General features: G+C 44.4%; 1 protein-coding gene across 1 annotated transcript; it reads left to right on the plus strand.

The window, feature by feature from the left end:
* On the plus strand, positions 1-25,022 carry LOC123763678 (zinc finger protein 418). The gene is made up of 4 exons (XM_045750968.2): positions 1-1,508; positions 1,731-1,814; positions 12,432-12,548; positions 24,717-25,022. Exons 1-3 carry the CDS (start codon positions 251-253, stop codon positions 12,434-12,436), a joined length of 1,347 nt encoding a protein of 448 aa, XP_045606924.1. The 5' UTR covers positions 1-250; the 3' UTR covers positions 12,437-12,548; positions 24,717-25,022.
* Positions 25,023-26,773: the final 1,751 nt, after the last annotated feature.

Here is a 26,773-nt window from a genome sequence, read left to right on the forward strand (position 1 = left end):
TGGAACGCTCCTATGAGCATCAGGCGCCATTTTGTCATCACCAACTGGTGAGTGTCCAAACAAGAGCATAAAACCTTGACACAAACTGCACCACTCATAAAGAAGAAGCACCATAATTGACCGCCAAGTGCTCCCATCAAGTCTAACTCTAAGACACAACACTCAAAACTTGACGCGTCTCCCAACATCACCACTCGGGCGGTCTTTCGGGGAGAAAACCTTTACACACACTGTACCTATCATAAAGACGATGAAGACTCACCAGTGTCCACAGTGTGGGAAGGTATTCACTCGTCTTGGAAATATGAGGAAGCACATTTTAGTACATTCAGGTGTCAAACCCCATGAGTGTCCAGAGTGTGGGAAGAAATTCAGTGAGCTTGGACATGTGAAGACTCACATGTTAGTACATTCCGGTGAAAAACTTCATGAGTGTCCAGAGTGTGGGAAGAGATTCAGTCTTCTTGGAAATATGACGACTCACAGGATGGTGCATGCAGATGAAGGACCTTTTGCATGTGCTGAGTGTGGCAAAAAATTTAGAGACCGTGTAACTATAATACGTCACATGTTTGTGCACTCAGGGGGCAACTCTTATGAATGTCCAGATTGTGGGAAGAGATTCAGTCGTCCTGGAAATATGAAGAGACACATGTTGGTACATTCGAGTGATAAACCTCACGAGTGTCCAGAGTGTGGGAAGAGATTCAGTCAGCTTGGAAATTTGAAGACTCACATGTTAGTACATTCAGGTGACAAACTTCATGAATGTCCAGAGTGTGGGAAGAGATTCAGTCGTTTTGGACATATGACGACTCACAGGAAGGTGCATGCAGATGAAAGACCTTTTGAATGTGCTGAGTGTGGCAAAAAATTTAGAGACCGTGGAACTCTAATACGTCACATGTTTGTGCATTCTGGTGACAACTCTTATGAGTGTCCTAAGTGTGGGAAGAGATTCAGTCATCCTGGACATATGAAGACTCACATGTTAGTACATGTGGGTGACAAACCTCATGAATGTCCTGAGTGTGGGAAGAGATTCAGTCGTTTACGAAATATGAAGTCTCATAGGATGGTGCATACAGATGAAAAGCCTTTTGAATGTGCAGAGTGTGGCAAAAAATTTAGAGAACGTAGAACTATAATATGTCACATGGTTGTGCATTCAGGTGACAAACCTTATGAGTGTCCAGAATGTGGGAAGAGATTCAGTCAGTGCGGAGGTATGAAGAGACACTTGTTAGTACATTCAGGTGAGAAATCTCATGAGTGTCCAGAGTGTGGGAAGAAATTCAGTCGTCTTGAAAATATGAAGACTCACAGGATGCTGCATTCGGAAGAAAAACCTTTTGAATGTGCTGAGTGTGGCAACAAATTTAGAGAACGTGGAAATCTAATTCATCACATGTTTGTGCATTCAGGTGACAAACCTTATGAATGTCCAAAGTGTGGGAAGAGATTCAGCCAGCGTGGAAGTATGAAGAGGCATATGATGATACATTCAGGTAATAAGCTAAACACTTTGGGTGTGGGAGATTGAGAGAATGTTGAAGTATAATGAGCCACATAATAATAAATTACCTTTAATCTAATAATTACCTTTAATCTAATATATAGTTTGGAAATTTAGCTTCATCATGAAAATATTTTGCTATCACCATGTCAGTTGGATGTCCTTCAAAGATAATTGTTATATTTTGTTTAATAAATTTACTTCACCAATTCAGGTGACAAACCTCATGAGTGTCCAAAGTGTGGGAAGAAATTCAGTCAACGTGGAAGTATGAAGAAGCATATGATTACACATTCAGGTAATAAGCTAAAAACTTTGGGTGTGGGAGATAATTGAAAGAATGTTGAAGTATAATGAGCCACATATTAATACACTAACTTACCTTTAATCTAATGTATAGTTTGGAAATTTAGCTTCATTATGTAAATATTTTGCTATCACCATGTCAGATGGATATCCTTCAGAGGTAATTGTTATATTTCGTTTGATGAATTCACTTCATAAACGGTAAAGTTCTGAAGGTATTTTGTTATTTTGTTCTTTTATGAAAGATGCTCTTCATAGACCAAGCAAGTACTAGAGAAGCTGTCATTTTAGAAATTAGATACTCCTCATAGAACAAGCAAGAACAAGAGAGGCTGTCATTTAAGAAGTTAGAATCTCCTCATAAACCAGCAGGAACTGGAGAAATTGTCAGTTTTCAAATTAGATGCTCCTCATAGACCAAGCAAGAACTAAAGAAGCTGTCACTGTAGAAAAACTTAAAATTGTTTACAAGTATAGAAATATCTCTTTATTTTACCAAAGATAAAACAAAGCTTTGAATGCATTTTTCTTCATATACATCTAAATAGTTATGTGGAATTTAAATTTATTAGAACTTTATTAAATTTAAATTAGAAATGCATCTGCATCTGCATCTGCATCTGCATCTGCATCTGCATCTGCATCTGCATCTGCATCTAGAACTAAATAGTTCTTTGTGGAATTTTATTTAAAATGTAATATAATCTCTGTAGTCAAGTTATGGATTTTTTTTTGTAATATTATTTAGCAATGGAGCTGTTGAAGCAGTCAGTCTGAGACGTTCTTAAGACGAGGCCATTTTATTGTTAGGAGAAATGTATGTATATTGTAGAGGGAACCACATTCAAAGTGCCCGCCAAGGAGACATTTTACAGTATAGGCAGGGCTGTGCCCTGATTGGTGGACGACGACGGCGCACGGCCTACCCGCGCGGCAGCCCGCGCAGGCCGAGTGGGCCAGATTTGAACTGCATGTGACCCAACGCGGACGACGCCTGCCCGGCACCACTGGCACTTAGGATATGTGCCCATAGGACCCCTAAGAGGCATTGATTCCCTCTGTCCTACCCTTCCTGAGGAGCCTAGACTTGCTCCACCTACCCTACCAGCCCTTCCTCTCCCTACGACGACAGTTCCAGGTGAATTACTGTACTATTGTTGTAACACGTGGGTCACCTCTACATTGGCGCAGTGAGTAAACGTTCCCACGCGGTGATCAAGAGGACCTCGCCAAGATATCTGCATCATCGTTCTGCCGACTTCAGTCAAGACGTCTTGGATAGTGTTCAACGGTTCCAGTCTCGAATTACTGGCTTTGGTTGCACCATAGATGTTCTTCGGTTCGTTGTTCAATAGCGGTGCCCAAGATATTTCAACCCCTGTTTTTTTGTGCATATGTTTTATTCCACATCTCGTGCAATCCCCCAAGATTCTCCAGAAGTTCCAGTTATCAGTGTTTTATACGGATTATTTCTCCGGATTTGTTGCATTTTATTGTCTTGTCCCCCAAGCACCGATTCCCGCGGTCCCCAAGTTCTTTGAAGAAGGGGAGACGAGTACCACCATTCACACGGAATACGGGCCACCGTTCATAAGCATACCCGACCTGTATTGTTTACGAATCCGCTCGCGGAGGATTTCAGGCTGTCGTTCCCGAGCGCATCCGTCTCCAGCGTGTTTACTACAGCGACGCTGGTCCCAGCTCTGCAGGGTGCTTGCTACAGGTCTGTTATTTTCTCATTTCTACTGTTAGCTAGACGTAACCTGTTCTGGGCTTTCTACAGAAGTAACGGCTCAAGGGAAAGAGATACATTAAGTGAGCCAGTGAGTTTGTGTTCATACCAGATTTAAGGTGGATGGTGATCCGCCCTGCACACAGTTCCACACGTTCACCTGAAAAAAGTGTTTTTGAGAACCCTCAGCCCAGTGCTTATGAAAATCAGGCACATTGCTTGTCAAAGTTCCTCAAAGTGCCTCTCTCAAAGTTCCTCAAAGTGCCTGCCATATCAGATTTTCCAGCTTTGCAAGTGCAGTAAGTGCCCAGTTTTTGTCTAAGCCTCCAGTGATTTAGGTACCAATTAAGTGTGCAGTGTTTTATGTTGCTTGAAACCCACCTGGCCCCATCATTTACAATATTGACTGCAGTGCTTATTTTTCCTTGTGGAACATTTATCTCTATCTCTGAACATTGGAACCTTAAGTGTGGCTATTGGTGTCTGTGTTTTTTTTGTTTTGTTTTTCTGTTTGGGGTGGTATACATGTGAGGCGCGTGGCCCCAGGTCTAAGGCTTATTACCAGGTGTGGCACGATATCGGAGCTTTAACTTTCGACACCGGCACAATGGCTCTAATCAAGATAAACTCTGCTTCGGCTGCTGAGCTGCAGCTGCTACCGGGTGTAGGAGATAAATTGGCCGCTCGCATTATCAAGTTTCGGCGTCACCATGTGATCACGGAGGACAACATTTATGATATCAACCGCCTTCGGACCAAACCCGAGTTGATGGCTGCTATATCGTTTGAGGTGGACCCGTCCCAACAGGGCTCCGGGCCCTTAGGTCAGGGGGCAGGAAGTCGTTCATCGTCCTCATCCAGCGAAACGGGAACCCGCCACTCCTCTAGGGGTGCCACCAGCAGCAGCCAACGTGGACGTCGACCTCAGTCACCAGCTTACTCCAGGGCTAGTGGCCAGCAAGGTACTCGGCAGGGGAGCCCCTCCCACCATCGATCGGCTCGATCAAGGAGACGGACAGCTCGACACTCGTCACACAGCTCTCTGACTTCCGATTCGGATGCCTCTCTATCCCGCAGCAGGCGGACAGGTTATCGCCAACAGAAAGAGACCTTCCGCACACCACCTCGGGCGTTGGACTATGACGGGAAGTCAGATTGGGCCACCTTCTACCGCCGCTTCACGTCTTATGCCTCGGAAAAGGACTGGAGCGGGCCTACGTCATTGACACAGTTAGGATGGTGTCTCAAGGGTAAGGCAAGTGATTTTTACAATCGCTTACTGGACAGAGAACCGTCGATCGATTATATTCGCATGATGCATAAGATGATCAAGCGATTTGGCGATAGGGAAGTTCTGGATGTAGCTATGATGAAGTTTAACCAGGCCCAGCAGGAACCAGAAGAGGATATTGCTGATTGGGCAGATAGGGCCCACCACTTGGCTCATCGGGCTTACAAACATTTGCCACGGTGGGAAGTGGAACAAATCGCAGTAATGAGATTTGGCCAGGGATTACAGGATAAGAGTCTGGCAGGATACATTTCCAATGCAAGGAACTCCTCCATGGAGGAGGCTATCGATCGGGCCCAAACCTTCCAGCACAATGCCATAGCGATCCACGGTTCCTCAGGTTCCAAAGGATACGACTCCCATCACCGAGTGCCCCAAGGTCCAGCAGTGCGAGTGAATGCAGTGGGAAGGTACTCCCAGTATGAGCGGCCACCCAGGAGTAATGACGCTTCTCGGCGCTCGACACTCGCCCTCCCCAGCTCCCCAGGCACGTCACCGGCTACCAGCTCTTCAGGTTTTGGAATCAACAGTTGCCGACCATCGAGTGCGGGCTCGCATCCTTTATCTTCCAGGGGCGTGGAGGCGAAGTTGGACACCTTGGTAGCAGGCATCTCAGAGACCAACGGGAGATTGGACCAGGTGTGTGAGAGTTTGAGGCACCTTACAGTTGCTCTTATGTCACCACAGCATCGCCGTAGCCCATCCCCTAGGCGACCTGTTCAGTGCTACAGGTGTGGGAAAGAGGGTCATTTTGCTCGGGACTGTGAGGAATCCGAAAGGGATGAGGAAGCAGTCCGCCAGCACGGGGACACCTCGGGCAACAAGCCACATGTTTCATTTAAGGACCAGAATTCGTCTTTAAACGCTGCCGGGTCGGCTCATTCGGTCTAATTCCGACCCAGTGCATAACAGGCCAAGGAGGGGCATCGGAGCAAGATGCTGACCAGATATTGTCTAGAGGTGTGGAAGACATCTCGGCTCACACTGACAGGGGGGACATGGACATTAGCACATCAGACACATACAACCAACAGAGTTTGGTTATGCTAAGTGAGAACTCGTCAAGTGAGGCTCCTTCAGGAATCCAATGCAGGACAAAAGTGGCAATTCGGGACCATGCCACTACTGAACAAACAGGTCTGGATCAGGAAGCAAAGCAAAATTCTCACAGGAAGTGGGGCCCGTTAAGACACAATGTGGAAAGGAGGGCTCAGAAGAAAATAAAGAATGAACTAGCATTTGGTCAGTTCTTGGAAGGCATAGATCCAATTGCTTTCCCTTGGGATCCTGGGGGTGAGATGTGGGAAGAGGGTTGCTCTGTCAAAGGACTCACATTCAAGGAGCAGCGCTTCGGTGCGAGGAATATTGTTAGGACAGAGTAAATTCCTAAGAGTGAAGCTGAAAAGAAAAAAAAAAAAAAGGAAAGGGAATAGTGTAGTGTATGCAATGTTGAAACAGTTCGTGTATAGTGCAAAGATAATACGGGTAATAATTGTAATAGGACCCATTCATGAAACCAGACTTTTTTACAAAAAAGACATGTTGTATATAGTGAAACGTTTTCCCTCCAACATACCCATTGTTCTATAGGGACGGGAGGAGTGTAGAGGGAACCACATTCAAAGTGCCCGCCAAGGAGACATTTTACAGTATAGGCAGGGCTGTGCCCTGATTGGTGGACGACGACGGCGCACGGCCTACCCGCGCGGCAGCCCGCGCAGGCCGAGTGGGCCAGATTTGAACTGCATGTGACCCAACGCGGACGACGCCTGCCCGGCACCACTGGCACTTAGGATATGTGCCCATAGGACCCCTAAGAGGCATTGATTCCCTCTGTCCTACCCTTCCTGAGGAGCCTAGACTTGCTCCACCTACCCTACCAGCCCTTCCTCTCCCTACGACGACAGTTCCAGGTGAATTACTGTACTATTGTTGTAACACGTGGGTCACCTCTACAATATCAAGGAATTAGCTCATGAAATTCTCATGCAAACTGAAGAAAACAAAAATTTCGTAGACCTATTGATAAGCTCTACTGTAGATTAGAAATATGTCATTCAAGAGTTTATAGTAGACAGACTGGCATTTATAACTTTTCAAGTCAGAAATTTATTTCTCTAGCCTAATCTTATTAGTTATGCTATAATTACTGGAGTTAGCATAATAATTACAGTTATGCTTATAATTAATGTTATGCTATAATAATTTCAGACCTATATCAATTCTGCCAAACTTGTCAAAAATATTTAAAAAGATAATCTACAAGCAGCTTTACTCCTATCTAACTAAGCAGAATTTACTTAGCTCTTGTCAGTATGGCTTCAGACCTAAAATAAGCACTAATGATGCACTGATTAGTATGATTAACTTGATACATGCAGCTCTTAATAAAAATAAGTTCCCTTTTGGGTTATTTGTTGACCTATGTAGGGCTTTTGACACTGTCAACCACTAAAACCTTCTTAAATTACATCATTATGGAGCCATAGGTCACTCCCTCCAATACCTTCAGTTTAACCTTAGTGACAGGTTCCAGTATAATTCTGCAAATTATTCCATTTTTCCCACCCTACCCATCAACATTGGTGTTTCACAGGGCAGCTTACTTGGCCCTCTCCTCTTTCTCATCTACATTAATGACCTTCCAAATGCCTCTGAACACCTCAACCCAATTTTATTTGCTGATGACACAACCTTAATTTTCTCCAGTCATAACCCTCTTTAAATGATACAGTGAATACTGAACTAAATAAAGTCCATCTTTGACTAACTGCTAACAAACTTGCCCATAACCCTTAAACTGCACAAAACAACATATGATGTCTTGAGTAACTGTCGATAAATTGCGCACGACATCATATGATGATTTGGAGCACCATGCAAGATTTAAAAGTCCTGCGGCTACACGGGGTTCACATCAGCTTCCTTAGGGTTCTTGTAAATAGACGCCATTTAAAAAAAAAAAAATTGTGGGCAACATTCCCGAGTGTGAGAGCCTTAGTACTGAGTGAGCCACCAAGGCTGGCGCACACAGCATGAGCTCACAGCACTGAACAAATCCTCAAGGGCCGTGACGAGGATTCGAACCTGCGTCCGAGAGCATCCCAGACGCTGCCTTAACCCTCAAACCGCGCATATCATATATAAATGATATCAGTGACAAAACCAAAACCGCGCACATCATTTATATATGATTTCGTGTCTAGCGCTATAATTTAAATGCCCCGCCTGGGATAGGGGCAGCTATAGTACAGCCACGACCGATAGTTGCCAGATGCCACCTAGAAAAAAAATCCAGGCCAACATTCTTGGGTGTTACAGCATCAGTATTGAGCAAGCCACCAAGGCAGGCGCACGCAGCACGAGCTCACAGCACCGCTGTTCAGCTTGTGACCACAGCATCGCCTACAAATACCATAATATAAATGATACTGCTATTATTTAGCAGTGATAGTATTACTGAAGCCCCCTGTGATAAAACTGACCAGGATTCTGATAATAGCAGGATTGTGGTGATATTTAGCGCTGTGCTCCATGGAGGGAGGAGTAATGCTGTGGGAGGGAGGGTTGTGGTGTCATTTTCTGACTGTGTGTGGTCACCATTTATTGACTGCACTCACCATACCAGCTTAGTGGTTCGCCATGGTGAACACAAATGTAGATACGTATATATAACGTGTGTATAGTGTGAGATAACAGCGAGAGGAGGGGGATTGGTCAAGTCGTATACTGCAATTTCGGATACTGGGCTAGAAACAACTTCGTTCACTGAGAATTTTGTACATACAAACCATTCCGTTCGTATATGCGCTGGTTTGTGTTCGCTGCCATAAATACATGGCAGCGAGATTATTATTAGAATTATTTATCTATTATTAGAATAACAAGGTGCAAACCATACTCCCTTACAGTTGAATTCTATTTATTTATATACAAGAAGGTACATTGGGTTGCGAGAGTACATAACATATATTAATTAAGAGGTACATTGTAGAAAGATTAAAGAGATTAAAGATTAAGAGATTAAAGGATTTAAGACTAACACGTTTAGAAACAAGGCGCCCCCAAAGGAGGCTAATTTATTATGCACCCCATACTCAGATTCCATCTTTTATTATACACCTCATATATAATTCTAGTTCAGGAGCTTCCTGGGATAAAACGTGAACATTCCTTAAGGAACTGTGAGGTGCTTATCTGTTTTTCCTCGTAACGGTCCCAAAGTTTCCATAAATGTTCCTGTTTTTCCTTATTGCCCTTGCGGCGACTGGACTTGAGCTTTAGCTCAGAAACCAGTTGGTATTGCAAGGTTACAAGGGACGCCTCACGGTACAGTAAAGGGATTAAAATATATAAAGATAAGTTGTCCCTCACTGCCCTTTGATTCAAACGCTGGTGCCATCCTTCTACGTCATTGTTGGTCCTTACCAGTCGTCTGAATGCACACCAGTTCCCCACTTCCCAGACACTGTTGCACAGCCACGTACTTTTTATGTAACTAGTTAGCTGTGTCATTAAGGGTGAACTACTAGCCGACTTTTCTAATTCAGTAAACGCCTTATTTATGTGGCGCTTCGGTAAGTATGGCAAGGCAAGTAAATTTTTTATTAGGTTATACACCTGGGTGTATTCCCTGTAAGCAGCTGCCAGCCCAAATTCTTGAACCTTTCGCCAAACTGCTTGTGTCCAGTGGAATGTGCAGCCATGAATGTGTACAGCTGGTAACAGCTCTCTCACTACACCCCACAATGCAACCTCGAAATCCATCACCACCTCTTCTACTTCAAGCTCTTGTCCGATCATTATTGTCTTGAGGGAATCGATCACCTGAAACGTACAAATAGGATGGAAAAATTAAGTCACACTGAACAGTACTTACAAAACATCTGGTAGCAAAATTGGGTTACTTATTTAATAATGCCACCATATTTAAGACCTAATTAATATCCCCCGTATACCATTCCCACTGCCGCTCTCAGGACAGATATGTGTTATATTTTTAATGAACTAAACTAACACGACAATAAAATCAAAACCATTATTATTTATATTTTACTACCACTGTCATAATCTGCAAGACAATCGGATTCGTTCTCGCTTCATAGTCGAGATTAATTCCATGTTCGAAATCCAGGTGAGACAGCAATTATTGGGGGCGTTTTCTATCACCTAATAAGCCTGTTTACCTAGCAGTAAATAGATACCCACGAGTTAGCCAGGTATAACTATATACATATATATATATATTATATATATATAATATATATATATATAATATATATATATATATATATATATATATATATATATATATATATATATATATATATATATATATATATATATATATATATATATATATATATATATGTCGTACCTAGTAGCCAGAACTCACTTCTCAGCCTACTATGCAAGGCCCAATTTGCCTAATAAGCCAAGTTTTCATGAATTAATTGTTTTTCGACTACCAAACCTACCTAACCTAACCTAACTTTTTCGGCTACCTAACCTAACCTAACCTATAAAGATAGGTTAGGTTAGGTTAGGTAGGGTTGGTTAGGTTCGGTCATATATCTACGCTAATTTTAACTCCAATAAAAAAAACTGACCTCATACATAATGAAATAAGTAGCTTTATCATTTCATAAGAAAAAAATTTGAGAAAATATATTAATTCAGGAAAATTTGGCTTCTTAGGCAAATTAGGTCTTGCATAGTAGGCTGAGAAGTGCGTTCTGGCTACTAGGTACGACATATATATATATATATATATATATATATATATATATATATATATATATATATATATATGTCGTACCTAATAGCCAGAACGCACTTCTCAGCCTACTATTCAAGGCCCGATTTGCCTAATAAGCCAAGTTTTCATGAATTAATGCTTTTTCGTCTACCTAACATACCTAACCTAACCTAACCTAGCTTTTTTTGGCTACCTAACCTAACCTTACCTATAAATATAGGTTAGGTTAGGTTAGGTAGGGTTGGTTTGGTTCGGTCATATATCTATGTCAATTTTAACTCCAATAAAAAGAAATTGACCTCATACATAGAGAAAAGGGTTGCTTTATCATTTCATAAGAAAAAAATTATAGTAAATATATTAATTCAGGAAAACTTGGCTTATTAGGCAAATTGGGCCTTGAATAGTAGGCTGAGAAGTGAGTTCTGGCTACTAGGTACGACATATATATATATATATATATATATATATATATATCTATATATGCGAACAAGCCTGAATGGTCCCCAGGACAATATGCAACTGAAAACTCACACCCCAGAAGTGACTCGAACCCATACTCCCAGGAGCAACGCAACTGGTATGTACAAGACGCCTTAATCCACTTGACCATCACGACTGGACAAAATGAGGTGATAGCCGAGGCTATTTGAACCACCCTACCGCCGGCACTCGGATAGTAATCTTGGGCATAGCATTTTACCAAATCACCTCATTCTTTGGGGCACACGTGAGGAACACAAATGCGAACAAGCCTGAATGGTCCCCAGGACAATATGCAACTGAAAACTCACACCCCAGAAGTGACTCGAACCCATACTCCCAGGAGCAACGCAACTGGTATGTACAAGACGCCTTAATCCACTTGACCATCACGACCGGACAAAATGAGGTGATAGCCGAGGCTATTTGAACCACCCCACCGCCGGCACTCGGATAGTAATCTTGGGCATAGCATTTTACCAAATCACCTCATTCTTTGGGGCACACGTGAGGAACACAAATGCGAACAAGCCTGAATGGTCCCCAGGACAATATGCAACTGAAAACTCACACCCCAGAAGTGACTCGAACCCATATTCCCAGGAGCAACGCAACTGGTATGTACAAGACGCCTTAATCCACTTGACCATCACGACCGGACAAAATGAGGTGATAGCCGAGGCTATTTGAACCACCCCACCGCCGGCACTCGGATAGTAATCTTGGGCATAGCATTTTACCAAATCACCTCATTCTTTGGGGCACACGTGAGGAACACAAATGCGAACAAGCCTGAATAGTCCCCAGGACAATATGCAACTGAAAACTCACACCCCAGAAGTGACTCGAACCCATACTCCCAGGAGCAACGCAACTGGTATGTATAAGACGCCTTAATCCACTTGACCATCACGACCGGACAAAATGAGGTGGCATCATTCTTGCTTTTTTAAGGATATCAGGAAAAGTAAGGCACAACAGAGATTTGTTGACTCCTTCCTAGTGTTGCGTAGCCCAGTCCAGCCTAGACAAGGCAGGCTGGGCATCCTAGCCTCACGCAGCTTAGCCCCCACCTACATGTAGCATCCCAGTTCATCCTAAGTGATCATTATCTTACTGGCTGTGTTTTCTCTTCAACCCTGAATGTAATGTGGTGGAACATAAGCAGATACATATCAGGTCTTAGAGAATCTGTACTTCATAAATTTCTTAATAATGTCTCACAAATATTTAAATAATTAAAAAAAATTGTATAATAACTTCATATTATTCTTGCAATTTATTTTTGCATTTTTTTTTTATACAAAATTTACATTTTAAAAGATTACAGTACCTCTATTTTTAGATTGATGACTTGAAGACTACAGTGCCATCCACAGCAAATCATGGTCTTAAAATATCTCCTAGCAATGACGAGACCAATTTTCACAGAGATCAAATTTTCGCTAAGCAGTAGTCACAGGTAAATATATATTATATATATAATATTATATATATAAAATTAACTACTTCATTGCTCAAAGCACCTTTAGGCATTCTGAGAGTTGTGCTATTTTATTATTAATTAATTAGGCTATATTTTAATGTTTTGTAATGTTTTCATTACTTTTTTTGTTTTGAAATATAAATTGTTGAGTTTTGAAACATTTTGACATTAACTATACCTGAATATTTATAAACAAAAAAATACCAGAACTATGTCCTTGACAATTGCACTAAGAAGTCTTTGCCAAAATCAGGTGCTCAGTGCAGTAGTTAAAAACTTAAAAGTTGTACCACCTCTGGTGCAAGATTAGGGACCCATAGCCTCAGAGAAGAAAATAAAGAGTACTCAGAGAAGGCCTTGAATAATAGGCAGGCTGTTTGTGTGTGTTTCGACGGTAAGCTTGCTGACACCATATGTAATTACCTAAGTGTAGTTACAGGATTAGAGCTATGCTCGTGGTGTCCCGGCTACCCAGCACTCTTTGTCACATAATGCTTTGAAACTACTGACGGTCTTGGCCGCCACCACCTTCTCACTTAACTTGTTCCAACCGTGTACCACTGTATGCGAAAGGAAATTTTTGTATATTTCTTAGGCATCTTTGTTTAGTTAGTTTAAATCTATGACCTTTTGTTCTTGAAGTTCCAGGTCTCGGAAATCTTCCCTATCGATTTTATCAATTCCTGTTACTATTTTGTACATAGTGATTTTATCACCTCTTTTTGTTGTCTTCTAGTTTTGGCATATTTAATGCCTCTAACCTCTCCACATAGCTCTTGCCCTTTAGTTCTGGGAGCCACTTAGTAGCATGTCTTTGCACCTTTTCCAGTTTGTTGATGTGCTTCTTAAGATATGGGCACCACACAACCGCTGCATATTCTAGCCTTGGCCGAACAAAACTCGTGAACAATTTCTTTAGTATTTCCCCATCCATGTATTTAAACGAAATTCTGAAGTTAGAAAGCGTGGCATAGGCTCCTCACACAACGTTCTTTATGTGGTCCTCAAGTGATAGTTTTCTATCTAAAATCAACCCTAGACCTCTTTCTTTATCAGAATTATATAAAGATTTCTCACATAATTTATAGGTTGTGTGGGATCTATGTTCTATTCCACATTCCATAACATGGCATTTATTCACATTAAATTCCATTTGCCAAGTGGTGCTCCATATACTTATTTTGTCCAGGTCTTCTTGAAGGGCATGACAATCATCTGAATTTCTTATCCATTCCAATATCTTAGCATCATCAGCAAACATGTTTATATAATTCTGTATTCCAACTGGTAGATCATTTATGTAGACAATGAACATTTCTGGTGCATGTACTGTGGTACTCCACTTGTGACACTTCTCCAGTCCGATTGCCTCTGATTACTGCCCTCATTTTTCTATCAGTCAGAAAGTTTTTCATCCATGTTAGAAGCTTACCTGTCACCCATCCAAAATTTTCTAGTTTCCAGAACAACCTCTTATGTGGAACTCTGTCGAAAGCCTTTTTTATGTCTAGATAGATGCAGTCAACCCAACTACCTTTTTCCTTTAAAATCTCTGTGGCTCAATCATAGAAACAGAGTAAATTCGATACACAGGATCTTCCAGATCGAAAACAGTACTGTCTGTGTGATATATTATAATTTCTCTCCAGGTGTTCTACCCATTTAGTTTTTATAATTTTTCTGGGGGGAGCCCCGTCGGCTCCCCGGAGCTATCCCAGGCTGATATGCTAATGTCAGACTTTGGCATCAGTCATGTGTATGGAGTTCTTAGGCCTACCGGGGACCACGGCCAGAACCGGGCCCCCTCAGAGAGGCAAGGGGAGCAATGGCCTATAGAAGCCCCCGTGTAGTTGAAAGCATTCTATGTCTGCCATCGACCGGAACAGGCACCCAGAAAGGTAAGCGCCCCAGAACAAACCCCTATTCTGGTTAAAATTGCTACCAAAAACCGAACTAGTGGATAGAACTCCCCAACCGAAAACAAGCAAACTAGTGTGACATCACACACTGCCGCGCCGCTGTCTGCGCAGCTCCCCCCTCCCCGGGAGGGGGAAGGGGGAGCCCCAGACCCCCCGCGCCGGCTACCCACACCTCAGTTCTTGAGGCTGATGCTATAGGCGATGGCCTACCTCGACGATTGGCTGGTTTGTGCTCCCAGCCAGTCAGCTTGCTTGCTAGCCAGGGATTTGGTTCTTTCCCAGCTCGCCGAGTTCGGGTTCTTGGTGAACTGGAGGAAGTCCCATCTGGTTCCCTCTCGGGTTCGGACTTGGCTGGGTCTCGTGTGGGACTCTCGAACCGCCTCCTTGTCTCTCCCTCCGGAGTCTCTCCTGCGGCTGCTGTCCCACCTTCGTCTGTTTCTGGAGGGCCCTCGGGTCACCCGGCGGTTGCTCAAGGGGCTGTGCGGGAGCCTGAACTTCGCGATGGTGGTCTACCCGCCGGGTCGGGTTTGGCTTGAACGGCTGTTCTGGTTCCTTCGGGGTTCCCCCTTCCGCCTCTCTCGCGATCACAGAGTTCGACCCCCGGGGGCCTTGCGTCGGTTGCTGCGTCACCGGCTTCCTCTTCGGGTTTTTCGGGGTTCAGTGCCTTGGCGCCTACCTGAGCCCTCGCTCGATGTGTACACGGATGCGTCGTCTCTCGGCTGGGGTTTTGTGACCAGTGCTCACCAGGCCGGCCAGGGGCGTTGGGATCCGTCCTTCCGTCGAGCTCACAGCACGGTGCGGGAGTTCGCGGCAGTGTGGTTTGCTCTGGGGAGGATTCGGGTGGCCCGCGGATCGACGATTCGGCTCCATTCGGACTGCTCTCCGGTGGTTCATTGCCTGAACCGCGGGGGTTCGATGCGGTCCTCGTCTCTTTGGGGTTGGTCGCTTCGGGTGACTCGTCTGCTGAGTTCTCGGGGTTTGGCTCTCCTGGCGGTTCACGTACGGGGCGTGTCCAACGTCTTGACCAACGCCCTGTCTCGCTTCGTTCCCCTCTCCACGGAGTGGACGGTCGACGACGTGTCCTTCCGTTGGCTTTGCCAGACGTTCGGGTGCCCCGAAGTGGACCTCTTCGCGTCGACGTGGTCGCGGCGTCTTCCCGTTTATGTGGCGCCCTTCCCCGATTGCGAGGCCGTCGGGGGTCGATGCCTTTCGGCTAGACTGGTCGAGGTGGGGGTTCCTGTACCTCTTTCCCCCGGTTCGGCTGTTGCTCCAGGTCCTGACTCGCTTAGAGACTTACCGGGGGAGAGTTGTCCTTCTGGCCCCTTTGTGGCCGGCCCAGCCTTGGTTTCAGGCGCTGGTTGCTCGGTGTCCGAACCCGAGGGTTTTCCCGCGGCTCCGCCTCTTTCAGCAGATCGGGCCGGTACGTCACGTAGCTGGTTCGATCTTCTCCTCGAGTCTTCGCGTATGGTTTTTTTGACTCGAGTCTATCATCATCTCTATGGTGATCAGGTGGCCTCCTTGTTGGTGTCCCACCTGAGGGCTTCTTCTCGGCGGCAGTATGAAGTTTCCTGGCGGTCCTTCCGTTTCTTTTTGCGTCTTCGTCGTGTTAGCTCCTTGTCTGTTCGGGTGGTCTTGTCCTTCCTCTCGTGGTTGTTTCAGGACCGTCATCTTATGCCTAACACTGTCGCTTCGTATCGTGCGGCGCTGGCGGAGCCGCTTCAGCTTGCTTTCGGTATCGATGTTACGTCTGCGCCGTTTCGCGAGCTGTCTCCTGCATTGTTTCACCTCCGGCCTGCTCATGCGTCGCCTGAGCCGTCCTGGTCTTTGGACAGAGTGCTCGCTTTCCTTTCGTCTCCTCGTTTCGTTGTGGCCCCTTCGGTCCAGGATTGTTTTTCCAAGGCACTTTTCTTGTTGGCTTTGGGCTCTGGGGGTCGGGTAGGGGAGCTTCATGCTCTCCTCCGGCGCAGGGGTTTCTGCTCTTTTGGTCGTGGTGATTGTTTTGTTCGTTTGCAGCCGTCTCCTTCTTTTCTGGCGAAGAATGAGACTGCTGCATTCCGGAGGGGTCCATGGGTGGTTGATGCTTGGTTGGTCAGGCCGGGGGTGCATCATGTTTTGTGTCCGGTTGCGGCGCTTTGCCGTTATTTGCGCGCCACAGCTTCTGTGTCCGGGGACGCGCTGTGGGTTGATCCGGTTTCCCTTCTTCCCTGTTCGCGGGTTCGGGTCTCTCAGGTCGTCCGCAGGGTTATTAGGTCCAGCCAGCCTGCGGTCTATCCCCGTGCCCATGACGTTCGTAAGTTCGCGGCTCTTGCTACCGTCTTTGGGAATGTGTCTTGGTCTGATATTCGGGCGCGGGGATTTTGGCGGTCGAACAGGGTCCTGGCTGCGCGTTACCTTGTGAATGTCCCTGGGCCTCGTCGGGCCTGTGTTGCTTTGGGTCGGCGGTTGCAGCCAGTTGTCTCGGCTTCGAGTTTAGGGGTGAGCGACGACTGCCTCCTTTTTCTGTCTGTGGGTAGTTAGCTCCGGGGAGCCGACGGGGCTCCCCCCCGAAAACCAGCGTTGAATGTAATGAAACTCCATTTTCTGGGTGAGTCCCGGAGGGTCCCCGGCATCCCTCCCTCCCTCCGGTCGGCGGTTTTTCGCGTTTTTAACATCCAGCCTCAAGAACTGAGGTGTGGGTAGCCGGCGCGGGGGGTCTGGGGCTCCCCCTTCCCCCTCCCGGGGAGGGGGGAGCTGCGCAGACAGCGGCGCGGCAGTGTGTGATGTCACACTAGTTTGCTTGTTTTCGGTTGGGGAGTTCTATCCACTAGTTCGGTTTTTGGTAGCAATTTTAACCAGAATAGGGGTTTGTTTTGGGGCGCTTACCTTTCTGGGTGCCTGTTCCGGTCGATGGCAGACATAGAATGCTTCCAACTACACGGGGGCTTCTATAGGCCATTGCTCCCCTTGCCTCTCTGAGGGGGCCCGGTTCTGGCCGTGGTCCCCGGTAGGCCTAAGAACTCCATACACATGACTGATGCCAAAGTCTGACATTAGCATATCAGCCTGGGATAGCTCCGGGGAGCCTCCGGGACTCACCCAGAAAATGGCGTTTCATTACATTCAACGCTGGTTTTTTTTCAATCTTTTCACTGTTACACTTGTCAATGATTTAGGTCTATAATTGAGGAGGGTGGGGTCTTCCCTGTTGCCACTTTTGTAGATTGGAACTATGTTAGCCTTTTTCCACATGTTTGCTATGACTCCTGTACACAGGGATGCCTGAAAGATCAGGTGAAGTGGGAGGCTGAGCTCATATGCACATTCTCTCAGAACCCATGGTGAAACTCCATCTGGACCAACTGCATTGTTCTTACTTAGCTCCTTTAGCATATTTTCCACTTCACCTCTAGACACCTCTATACGCTCTATGATGTTCTCAGAAATTCTTATTGTGTCTGGTTCTCTTAAGATTTCATTTTGTATAAACACACTTTGGAACTTTTCGTTTAATGTTTCACACATTGCATTATCATTTTCTGTGAATCTGTTTCCTATTTTCAACCTCTGGATATTATCCTTTACCTGCAATTTGTTGTTTATGAATTTGTAGAATAGGCCCAGTTCTGTTTTACATTTATCCATTATCCCTTTTTAAAAATTTCTTTCTGCCTCTCCCCTTACTGCTGTATAGTTGTTTCTTGCATCTTTGTATCGCTGGTGTGATTGGGGGTTTGGCTTTTTTCTATATTGATTCCTGCTTGATGGGGTTCTGCTCTTCTACTCCCCAAGCCCGGCCCGAGGCCAGGCTCGACTTGTGAGAGCTTGGTCCACCAGGCTGTTGCTTGGAGCGGCCCGCAGGGCCACATACCCACCACAGCCCGGCTGATCCGGAACTTCTCTTAGAAAACAGTCCAGTTTTCTCTTGAAGATGTCCACAGTTGTTCCGGCAATATTTCTTATAGTCGCTGGGAGGACGTTGAACAACCGCGGACCTCTGATGTTTATACAGTGCTCTCTGATTGTGCCTATGGCACCTCTGCTCTTCTCTGGTTCAATCTTGCATTTTTTTCCATATCGTTCACTCCAGTACGTTGTTATTTTACTGTGTAGATTTGGGACCTGGCCCTCCAGTATCTTCCATGTGTATATTTGGTATCTCTCTCGTCTCCTTTCTAGAGAGTACATTTGGAGAACTTTGAGACGATCCCAATAATTTAGGTGTTTTATCTCGTCTATGCGTGCCGTATATGTTCTCTGTATTCCCTCTATTTCAGCAATCTCTCCTGCTCTGAAGGGGTGAGTGAATACTGAGCAGTACTCGAGACAGGACAACATAAGTGACTTGAAGAGTACAACCATTGTGATGGGATCCCTGGATTTGAAAGTTTTCATTGTCAATCCGATCATTTTTCTGGCTGACGCAATATTTGCTTGGTTATGCTCCCTAAACGTTAGATCGTCGGACATCATTATTCCCAAATCCTTGACATGCTGTTTTTCTACTATGGGAAGATTCGATTGTGTTTTGTACCCTGTATTATGTTTCAGATCCTCATTTTTGCAGTACCTGAAATTTATCACTGTTAAACATCATGTTATTTTCTGCTGCCCAATCAAAAACTTTGTTGACATCTGCTTGTATTTTTTCAATGTCTTTCATTCCATTTTTGTGTGTTTTGGTCTGTGGCCCTCTCTCAATTTCTGTTGAACCAATCCTGTTTTCTGGCCCTGCATCTTTGTTTTGGTATGAATGTTTGTGTGCCTTCATTGTATATTTTGCAAAATTTGGCATATATTTAATTTACTTCCCTGTCTAGCAACAAGTCTGCCTAATTACTTATTAAAATTTTTTTTGAAGTTCCCCATAGTGACCTCTCTCACTTGAAATCAAGTTTATCAACTGTTTCAATATCCCCATTTTCTGTGTGTGTGTGTTTGGAGGCTAAGCTTGCTGATACCATGTGTGTGTGTGTTTGGAGGCTAAGCTTGCTGATACCATGTGTGTTTGTGTGTGTGTGTGTTTGGAGGCTTAGCTTGCTGATACCATGTGTGTGTGTGTGTGTGTGTGTACTCACCTAGTTGTACTCACGTAGTTGTGTTTGCGGGGATTGAGCTCTGGCTCTTTGGTCCCGCCTCTCAACCGTCAATCAACAGGTGTACAGATTCCTGAGCCTATCGGGCTCTGTCATATCTACACATGAAACTGTGTATGGAGTCAGCCTCCACCACATCACCCCCTAATGCATTCCATTTGTCAACCACTCTGACACTAAAAAAGTTCTTTCTAATATCTCTGTGGCTCATTTGGGCACTCAGTTTCCACCTGTGTCCCCTTGTGCGTTCCCCTTGTGTTAAATAGACTGTCTTTATCTACCCTATCAATTCCCTTCAGAATCTTGAATGTGGTGATCATGTCCCCCCTAACTCTTCTGTCTTCCAGCGAAGTGAGGTTTAATTCCCGTAGTCTCTCCTCGTAGCTCATACCTCTCAGCTCGGGTACTAGTCTGGTGGCAAACCTTTGAACCTTTTTCAGTTTAGTCTTATCCTTGACTAGATATGGACTCCATGCTAGGGCTGCATACTCCAGGATTGGCCTGACATATGTGGTATACAAAGTTCTGAATGATTTTCTTTACACAAGTTTCTGAATGCCGTTCGTATGTTGGCCAGCCTGGCATATGCCGCTGATGTTATCCGCTTGATATGTGCTGCAGGAGACAGGTCTGGCGTGATATCAACCCCCAAGTCTTTTTCCTTCTCTGACTCCTGAAGAATTTCCTCTCCCAGATGATACCTTGTATCTGGCCTCCTGCTCCCTACACCTATCTTCATTACATTACATTTGGTTGGGTTAAACTCTAACAACCATTTGTTCGACCATTCCTTCAGCTTGTCTAGGTCTTCTTGAAGCCTCAAACAGTCCTCTTCTGTTTTAATCCTTCTCATAATTTTAGCATCGTCCGCAAACATTGAGAGAAATGAATTGATACCCTCCGGGAGATCATTTACATATATCAGAAACAAGATAGGACCGAGTACAGAGCCCTGTGGGACTCCACTGGTGACTTCACGCCAATCGGAGGTCTCACCCCTCACCGTAACTCTCTGCTTCCTATTGCTTAGATACTCCCTTATCCACTGGAGCACCTTACCAGCTACACCTGCCTGTCTCTCCAGCTTATGTACCAGCCTCTTATGCGGTACTGTGTCAAAGGCTTTCCGACAATCCAAGAAAATGCAGTCCGCCCAGCCCTCTGTTTCTTGCTGAATCTGTGTCACCTGATCGTAGAATTCTATCAAGCCTGTAAGGCAAGATTTACCCTCCCTGAACCCATGTTGGCGATTTGTCACGAAGTCCCTTCTCTCCAGATGTGTTACCAGGTTTTTTCTCACGATCTTCTCCATCACCTTGCATGGTATACAAGTCAAGGACACTGGCCTGTAGTTCAGTGCCTCTTGTCTGTCGCCCTTTTTGTATATTGGGACCACATTCGCCGTCTTCCATATTTCTGGTAGGTCTCCCGTCTCTAGTGACTTACTATACACTATGGAGAGTGGCATGCAAAGTGCCTCTGCACACTCTTTCAGTACCCATGGTGAGATCCCGTCTGGACCAACAGCCTTTCTAACATCCAGATCCAGCAGGTGTCTCTTGACCTCCTCTCTCGTAATTTCGAACTCCTCCAAGGCCGCCTGGTTTATCTCCCTTTCTCCTAGCACAGTGACCTCACCCTGTTCTATTGTGAAGACCTCCTGGAACCTCTTGTTGAGTTCCTCACACACCTCTCTGTCATTCTCTGTATACCTGTCCTCGCCTGTTCTAAGTTTCAATACCTGTTCTTTCACTGTTGTTTTCCTTCTGATGTGACTGTGGAGTAGCTTTGGTTCGGTCTTGGCTTTGTTTGCTATATCATTTTCAAAATTTTTCTCTGCTTCTCTTCTCACCCTGACGTACTCATTCCTGGTTCTCTGGTATCTCTGCTTTCTGGTGTTCTGTTATTCCGGAAGTTCCTCCACGCCTTTTTGTTCAGTTTCTTCGCTTCCATACATGCCCTATTATACCATGGATTCTTCTGTTGCTTCTCGGATTTTTCCCTTTGGGCCGGGATGAACCTGTTTACTGCCTCCTGACACTTTTGGGTAACATAGTCCATCATACCCTGTACAGACTTGTCTCTGAGGTCTGTGTCCCAAGGTATTTCACTTAGGAAACTTCTCATCTGTTCATAATTCCCCTTTCGGTATGCCAGCCTTTTGATTCCTAGTTCTTTGTGGGGGGAGATAAGTCCTAGCTCTACCAGGTACTCAAAGTTCAATACACTGTGGTCACTCATTCCCAAGGGCGCTTCCATCTTAACTTCCCTTATATCCCATTCATTTAGGGTAAATATCAAATCAAGCATTACTGGTTCATCTTCTCCTCTCATTCTTGTTGGTTCTTTGGTGTGCTGGCTTAGAAAGTTTCTTGTTGCCACGTCCAGCAGCTTAGCTCTCCATGTTTCTGGTCCTCCATGTGGGTTTCTGTTCTTCCAATCTATCTTCCCATGGTTGAAGTCTCTCATAATTAGTAGTCCAGATCCATTCCTGCTAGCAACAGAAGCTGCTCTTTCTATTATGTTAATGGTGGCCATGTTGTTTCTATCATATTCCTGTCTAGGTCTTCTGTCATTTGGTGGTGGATTATATATGACTGCGACTATAATTTTTTTCCCTCCATTTGTTACAGTACCTGCTATGTAGTCACTGAAACCTTCACAGCCCTGAATATCCATCTCCTCAAAATCCCAGCCTTTTCTTACCAGCAGAGCTACACCACCCCCACCTCTTAATTCCCTCTCTTTCCTCATAACATAATAGTCCTGTGGGAACACTGCATTTGTTATCGTTTTCGTGATCTTTGTTTCTGTGAGGGCTATTATGTCTGGGTTTTCCTCTAGTACCAGTTCTCCAAGCTCATTTGCTTTATTTGTAATTCCATCTATGTTAGTGTACATCACTTTGAGGCTCACTTTCTTCTGTCCTTTCTCAAATCGCCTCCTTGGTGAGTGTTCTGCTGGTGGGGGAGGCTGTTCCATGGGTGTGAGGACCTGTGAGGTGGATAACAGGGTCTCAGAGGATACTGGGATGAGGGGCGGGGGATCCAGTGAAGGGGGAGGGACAGGGAGGGTATGGGGTGAAAGGGGAGGGAGGATGGGAAGGAAAGGGGGGGAGGGAGGACTCGGGAGGAGGGGAGGGGTAGAAGGGTGGGGATTGGGTGTGGGGGGAGGGGAGGGGTAGAAGGGTGGGGATTGGGTGTGGGGGGAGGGAGATTTGGCTGAACATTTGAGTGGGGGCAGGGAGGGTTTGGGGTAGGGGGGTTTTCTATGCAGAGGAGGGAGGCGGGGTTGTCCTCCCTTCTGGTGTTACTGGGTAGCTGGTTGTGGGTTCCCCCCTCGCCTCTGGGGGTGTTGTGTTGGGAGCTGTGACTTCCTGGTTTTCCCCTCTCGCCCTGCGCCTCTTCTTTGCTTCTGCCGCCACGGCTCTCTTCTCCCTTGTCATGTCTCTCTGGAGGAATACATTTTTGAATTTTCCCACGTTTTTCAGGGAGCTCTTCCTTGATAGGATCTTCTCCTTTGTGTTCTCGTTTGCAAACACTATCTTTATCATTCGGTCTCGGTCTTTGTTGTACCAGCCTAGCCTGAAAACCTTCTCAATGCTATGCTCAACCCCTTCCATGTCTAGTGCCTTTAGTACTTCATTCACTGCTGCTTTGTCCTTGTCGTTCCACTCTGTCCTATTAGATCCTTCCTGCTCTTTAATACCCACAGCAACCACTGATCTGTTCCTTTCCATCAGTTGGCTAGTGGAGCGTGCCGCCTCCTGCGAGGTGGCTGCTTTCATGGCCACCTCCATCACTGTAGTCATTACTTCAGAGTTATTTTTTTTTAGTATTTCTGCAAATGTGTGTGTGTGTGTGTGCGTGTGTGTGTGTTTGGAGGCTAAGCTTGCTGATACCATGTGTGTGTGTGTTTGGAGGCTAAGCTTGCTGATACCATGTGTGTGTGTGTTTGGAGGCTAAGCTTGCTGATACCATGTGTGTTTGTGTGTGTGTGTGTTTGGAGGCTTAGCTTGCTGATACCATGTGTGTGTGTGTGTGTTTGGAGGCTAAGCTTGCTGATACCATTTGTGTGTGTGTGTGTGTGTTTGGAGGCTAAGCTTGCTGATACCATTTGTGTGTGTGTGTGTGTGTGTTTGGAGGCTAAGCTTGCTGATACCGTTTTTGTGTGTGTTTAGAGGCTAAGCTTGCTGATACTATGTGTGTATTTGGAGGCTAAGCTTGCTGATACCATGTGTGTGTGTGTGTGTGTGTTTGGAGGCTAAGCTTGCTGATACCATGTGTGTGTGTGTGTGTGTTTGGAGGCTAAGTTTGCTGGCACCGTGTGTGTACTCACCTATTTTTACTCACCTGTTTAAATAATAATAGGGGTGTGTACCACCTCTGATGCAATTGTAGGGACCCACAGCCTTGAAGAAAATAAAGAGTATTCAGAGAAGACCTTGTGGATTCTCACTGACCACTAATCTTTTTTTCTCCTACCACCTCTCTTATTTTGTTTTATGCTGTATGCTATTATATATCATATAAATACATAGCCAAATGGCAATATTTATTATGTCTATACAAAAAGAAGACATCCACTTTATTTTTATTCTCTCCTTTGTTTCTATGTGGATTTTGTTGTGACTACATCTTGGAGAATACATATCCGGCACTAAGCATGTGAAGTTTGAACGAAATTGGTCAACATGTAAATTAGCCACAGGTGGCCGAAGTTGTTACTTATTTTTTTTTGGCAGATTTATTTGCAGAGGTCAAACACTATTCTGTCTATTTAGCTTGTATTCATTAATGAGGACGAGATGAGGGCCTTATCAATAATAAATGGGAAATAAGGTATTGCAACATATATGTTTTGTTATAATAAACATAAGAATGAAGGTAACTACAGAAGGCCTATTGGCCCATACGAGGCAGCTCCTATTTATATTCACCCAATCTCATTCATGTATATGTCTAACCTACTGTTAGACTGTTAAGGGCCAGGGGTTCTTTAATCTTTTGGCAGTTAGTTACTTAGTGAGGAGAGGACTCAAGATGGCTCAAAATGCTCAGAATACTCTCACAAATTTATATCAATGTAATATTTTGGAATCTTATAAAACAAAAATTGTATGACTAAAAATTCTCCTTCTTTCTCATCAACAGGTCTTCCTCACTGGGCTTGCTCGGCTTTTGTGTTACTGTGAGGGTGCCATCATCGTTTACCCTTCAAGACTGACTCATGCTGGCATTGCATTTGTGGACTTTCCTTCACAGTAAACAGTCCTTCTCCATATGGTGATTGTCCAGGGCAAGCAGGGTGTGACTGCCATCTTGGAGAAGCAGGGTCTTTTAATATGAAGAATCTTCCGTCTTCTCTACTTACGCCAGCTTGTGCCAGCCTTGCATTCTTGTTACTTCATGGCCCTTGGGCCTTTTTTATTTATTTTACATAATACATTTTTTTATTAATACCCGTGTTTCACAAGAGATCCTTAACATTTTAAGCACCAATTGTATTGACTAATGTACGTCTTGTAACCTTTAAGACATAGATAAATGAGTGAATAATACTGAGTGACTAGGTTAGGGCGAGGAACATAGTACAGTGTCTGACTTTGGAAGAATGCCTACTGTTTTAGAAACCTTATTGCTATGATCATAATCGTATGGGTTAAAAAGCATTTGTTGTCACTCCTACACTGTGGCTTGTTGAGTTTGAAACCTTTGCTCCTTGTTCGTGTTACATCTGACCTTTTGAAGAAATTGTATGAATCAATATCCTCCAAATTGTTCAGTATTTTAAAGGTTTCGCTCTATTACTCTCTCATTTGCATATATCTAAGCATATAGATTAGATATAGATTTAGATTAGATTTTTTATTCAGGTTAAGGTACATACATTGCAGATGAGTTACAAAGGGAAAGACAATGGCTAGAGTTCACTAGCTCTATTAGAAGAGAAACGACTGCAAGACAAGTGTGGGCAAAAATTCAGGTAGCTAAGGGGAGCAGAGCCCGGCCTGCGGCTCACAACGACCCCCAACGGCTTCATTTTGTATCTTCTCCAACTTGCCCATCCTACCTTTACCAAAACAAGAAATGACAGGTGCAGCATAATTAATAAGAAATCTTACAGTACTCAAGTACATCATTCGTAGCACAGGGACTCCCACTCCTTTCCACAGCATGCCAAGGCCTTTAGAGGTTGTAATTTCTTCCGACATTGACCCAACAGTCTGTTCATCTCAGTTTCCAAACTCTCATGGGTATATCCAACATATATGCCTAAATATTTATATATATTAACTTTCTCTATATTTTTACCATTTATTTCCAATATAATGGGCCTACGACTTCTACATTCAAACTTTAGTTTTGTCTTCATTAACCACCAGTCCCATGTGACACAGGTTTCCGAAATTGTCCAACACTGTTTGAACCTTTGAAATATCTTTGCCCTGAAACAAAATATCATCGGCATATATGATTGGAGTTACCCAATTTGAGTATTTCTCAGATGCTATCTTATTCATTAGTACATTAAACAGGGTGGGACTCAACACTCCTCCCTGAGGTGTGCCGAGTTCTTGACCTTGATACTTTGAACCTTGAACCATACAACCTTGATACCACACCTGAGCCTTCCTTTCCTGAAGATAATCCCCTATCCAGGGCAATAATCTCGCTTCAACACCAAGACCAGCTAATTCATATAAAATAACCTCTTTGTTGGCTTTATCAAAAGCTCCTTGTAAATCAATAAAAATTCTATAATAATCATTACCATTAGCTAGACATTTAGTAATACAGTCAGAGGTACTTTTTCCTCTGAGGAACCCGAACAAATTACTAGACAGCTGATCACCTATTATATACAAAAGTTTATTTAAAATGATCCTCTCCATCATTTTACAAAAACAGGAGGTTAAAGACACAGGTCTGTACTCTCCATTGGCTTTAGGGATAAGGATGATCATAGTTTTTTTTCATTTACTGGGAATTCTGCCCTCTTTATAACTAATATTAAAGAAGTCTAACAGCGGGCTTTTCGTCATAATGGCAAGTTCATTAAGTATTTCATAAGTTACTCCATCCTCCCCAGGGGCGGTAGATTTCCCAACTTTAATCGCCGTTATTAGTTCTTCTCTGGTAATACCTGTGCAAGTGACATCACCACTATTACCTGCTGTAGGTATAAAATCCTTTCTTAGATCTTTCCA

The sequence above is a fragment of the Procambarus clarkii genome, chromosome 5 (assembly GCF_040958095.1).
Source record: "Procambarus clarkii isolate CNS0578487 chromosome 5, FALCON_Pclarkii_2.0, whole genome shotgun sequence".
In the NCBI taxonomy this organism is placed as follows: Eukaryota; Metazoa; Arthropoda; class Malacostraca; order Decapoda; family Cambaridae; genus Procambarus; species Procambarus clarkii.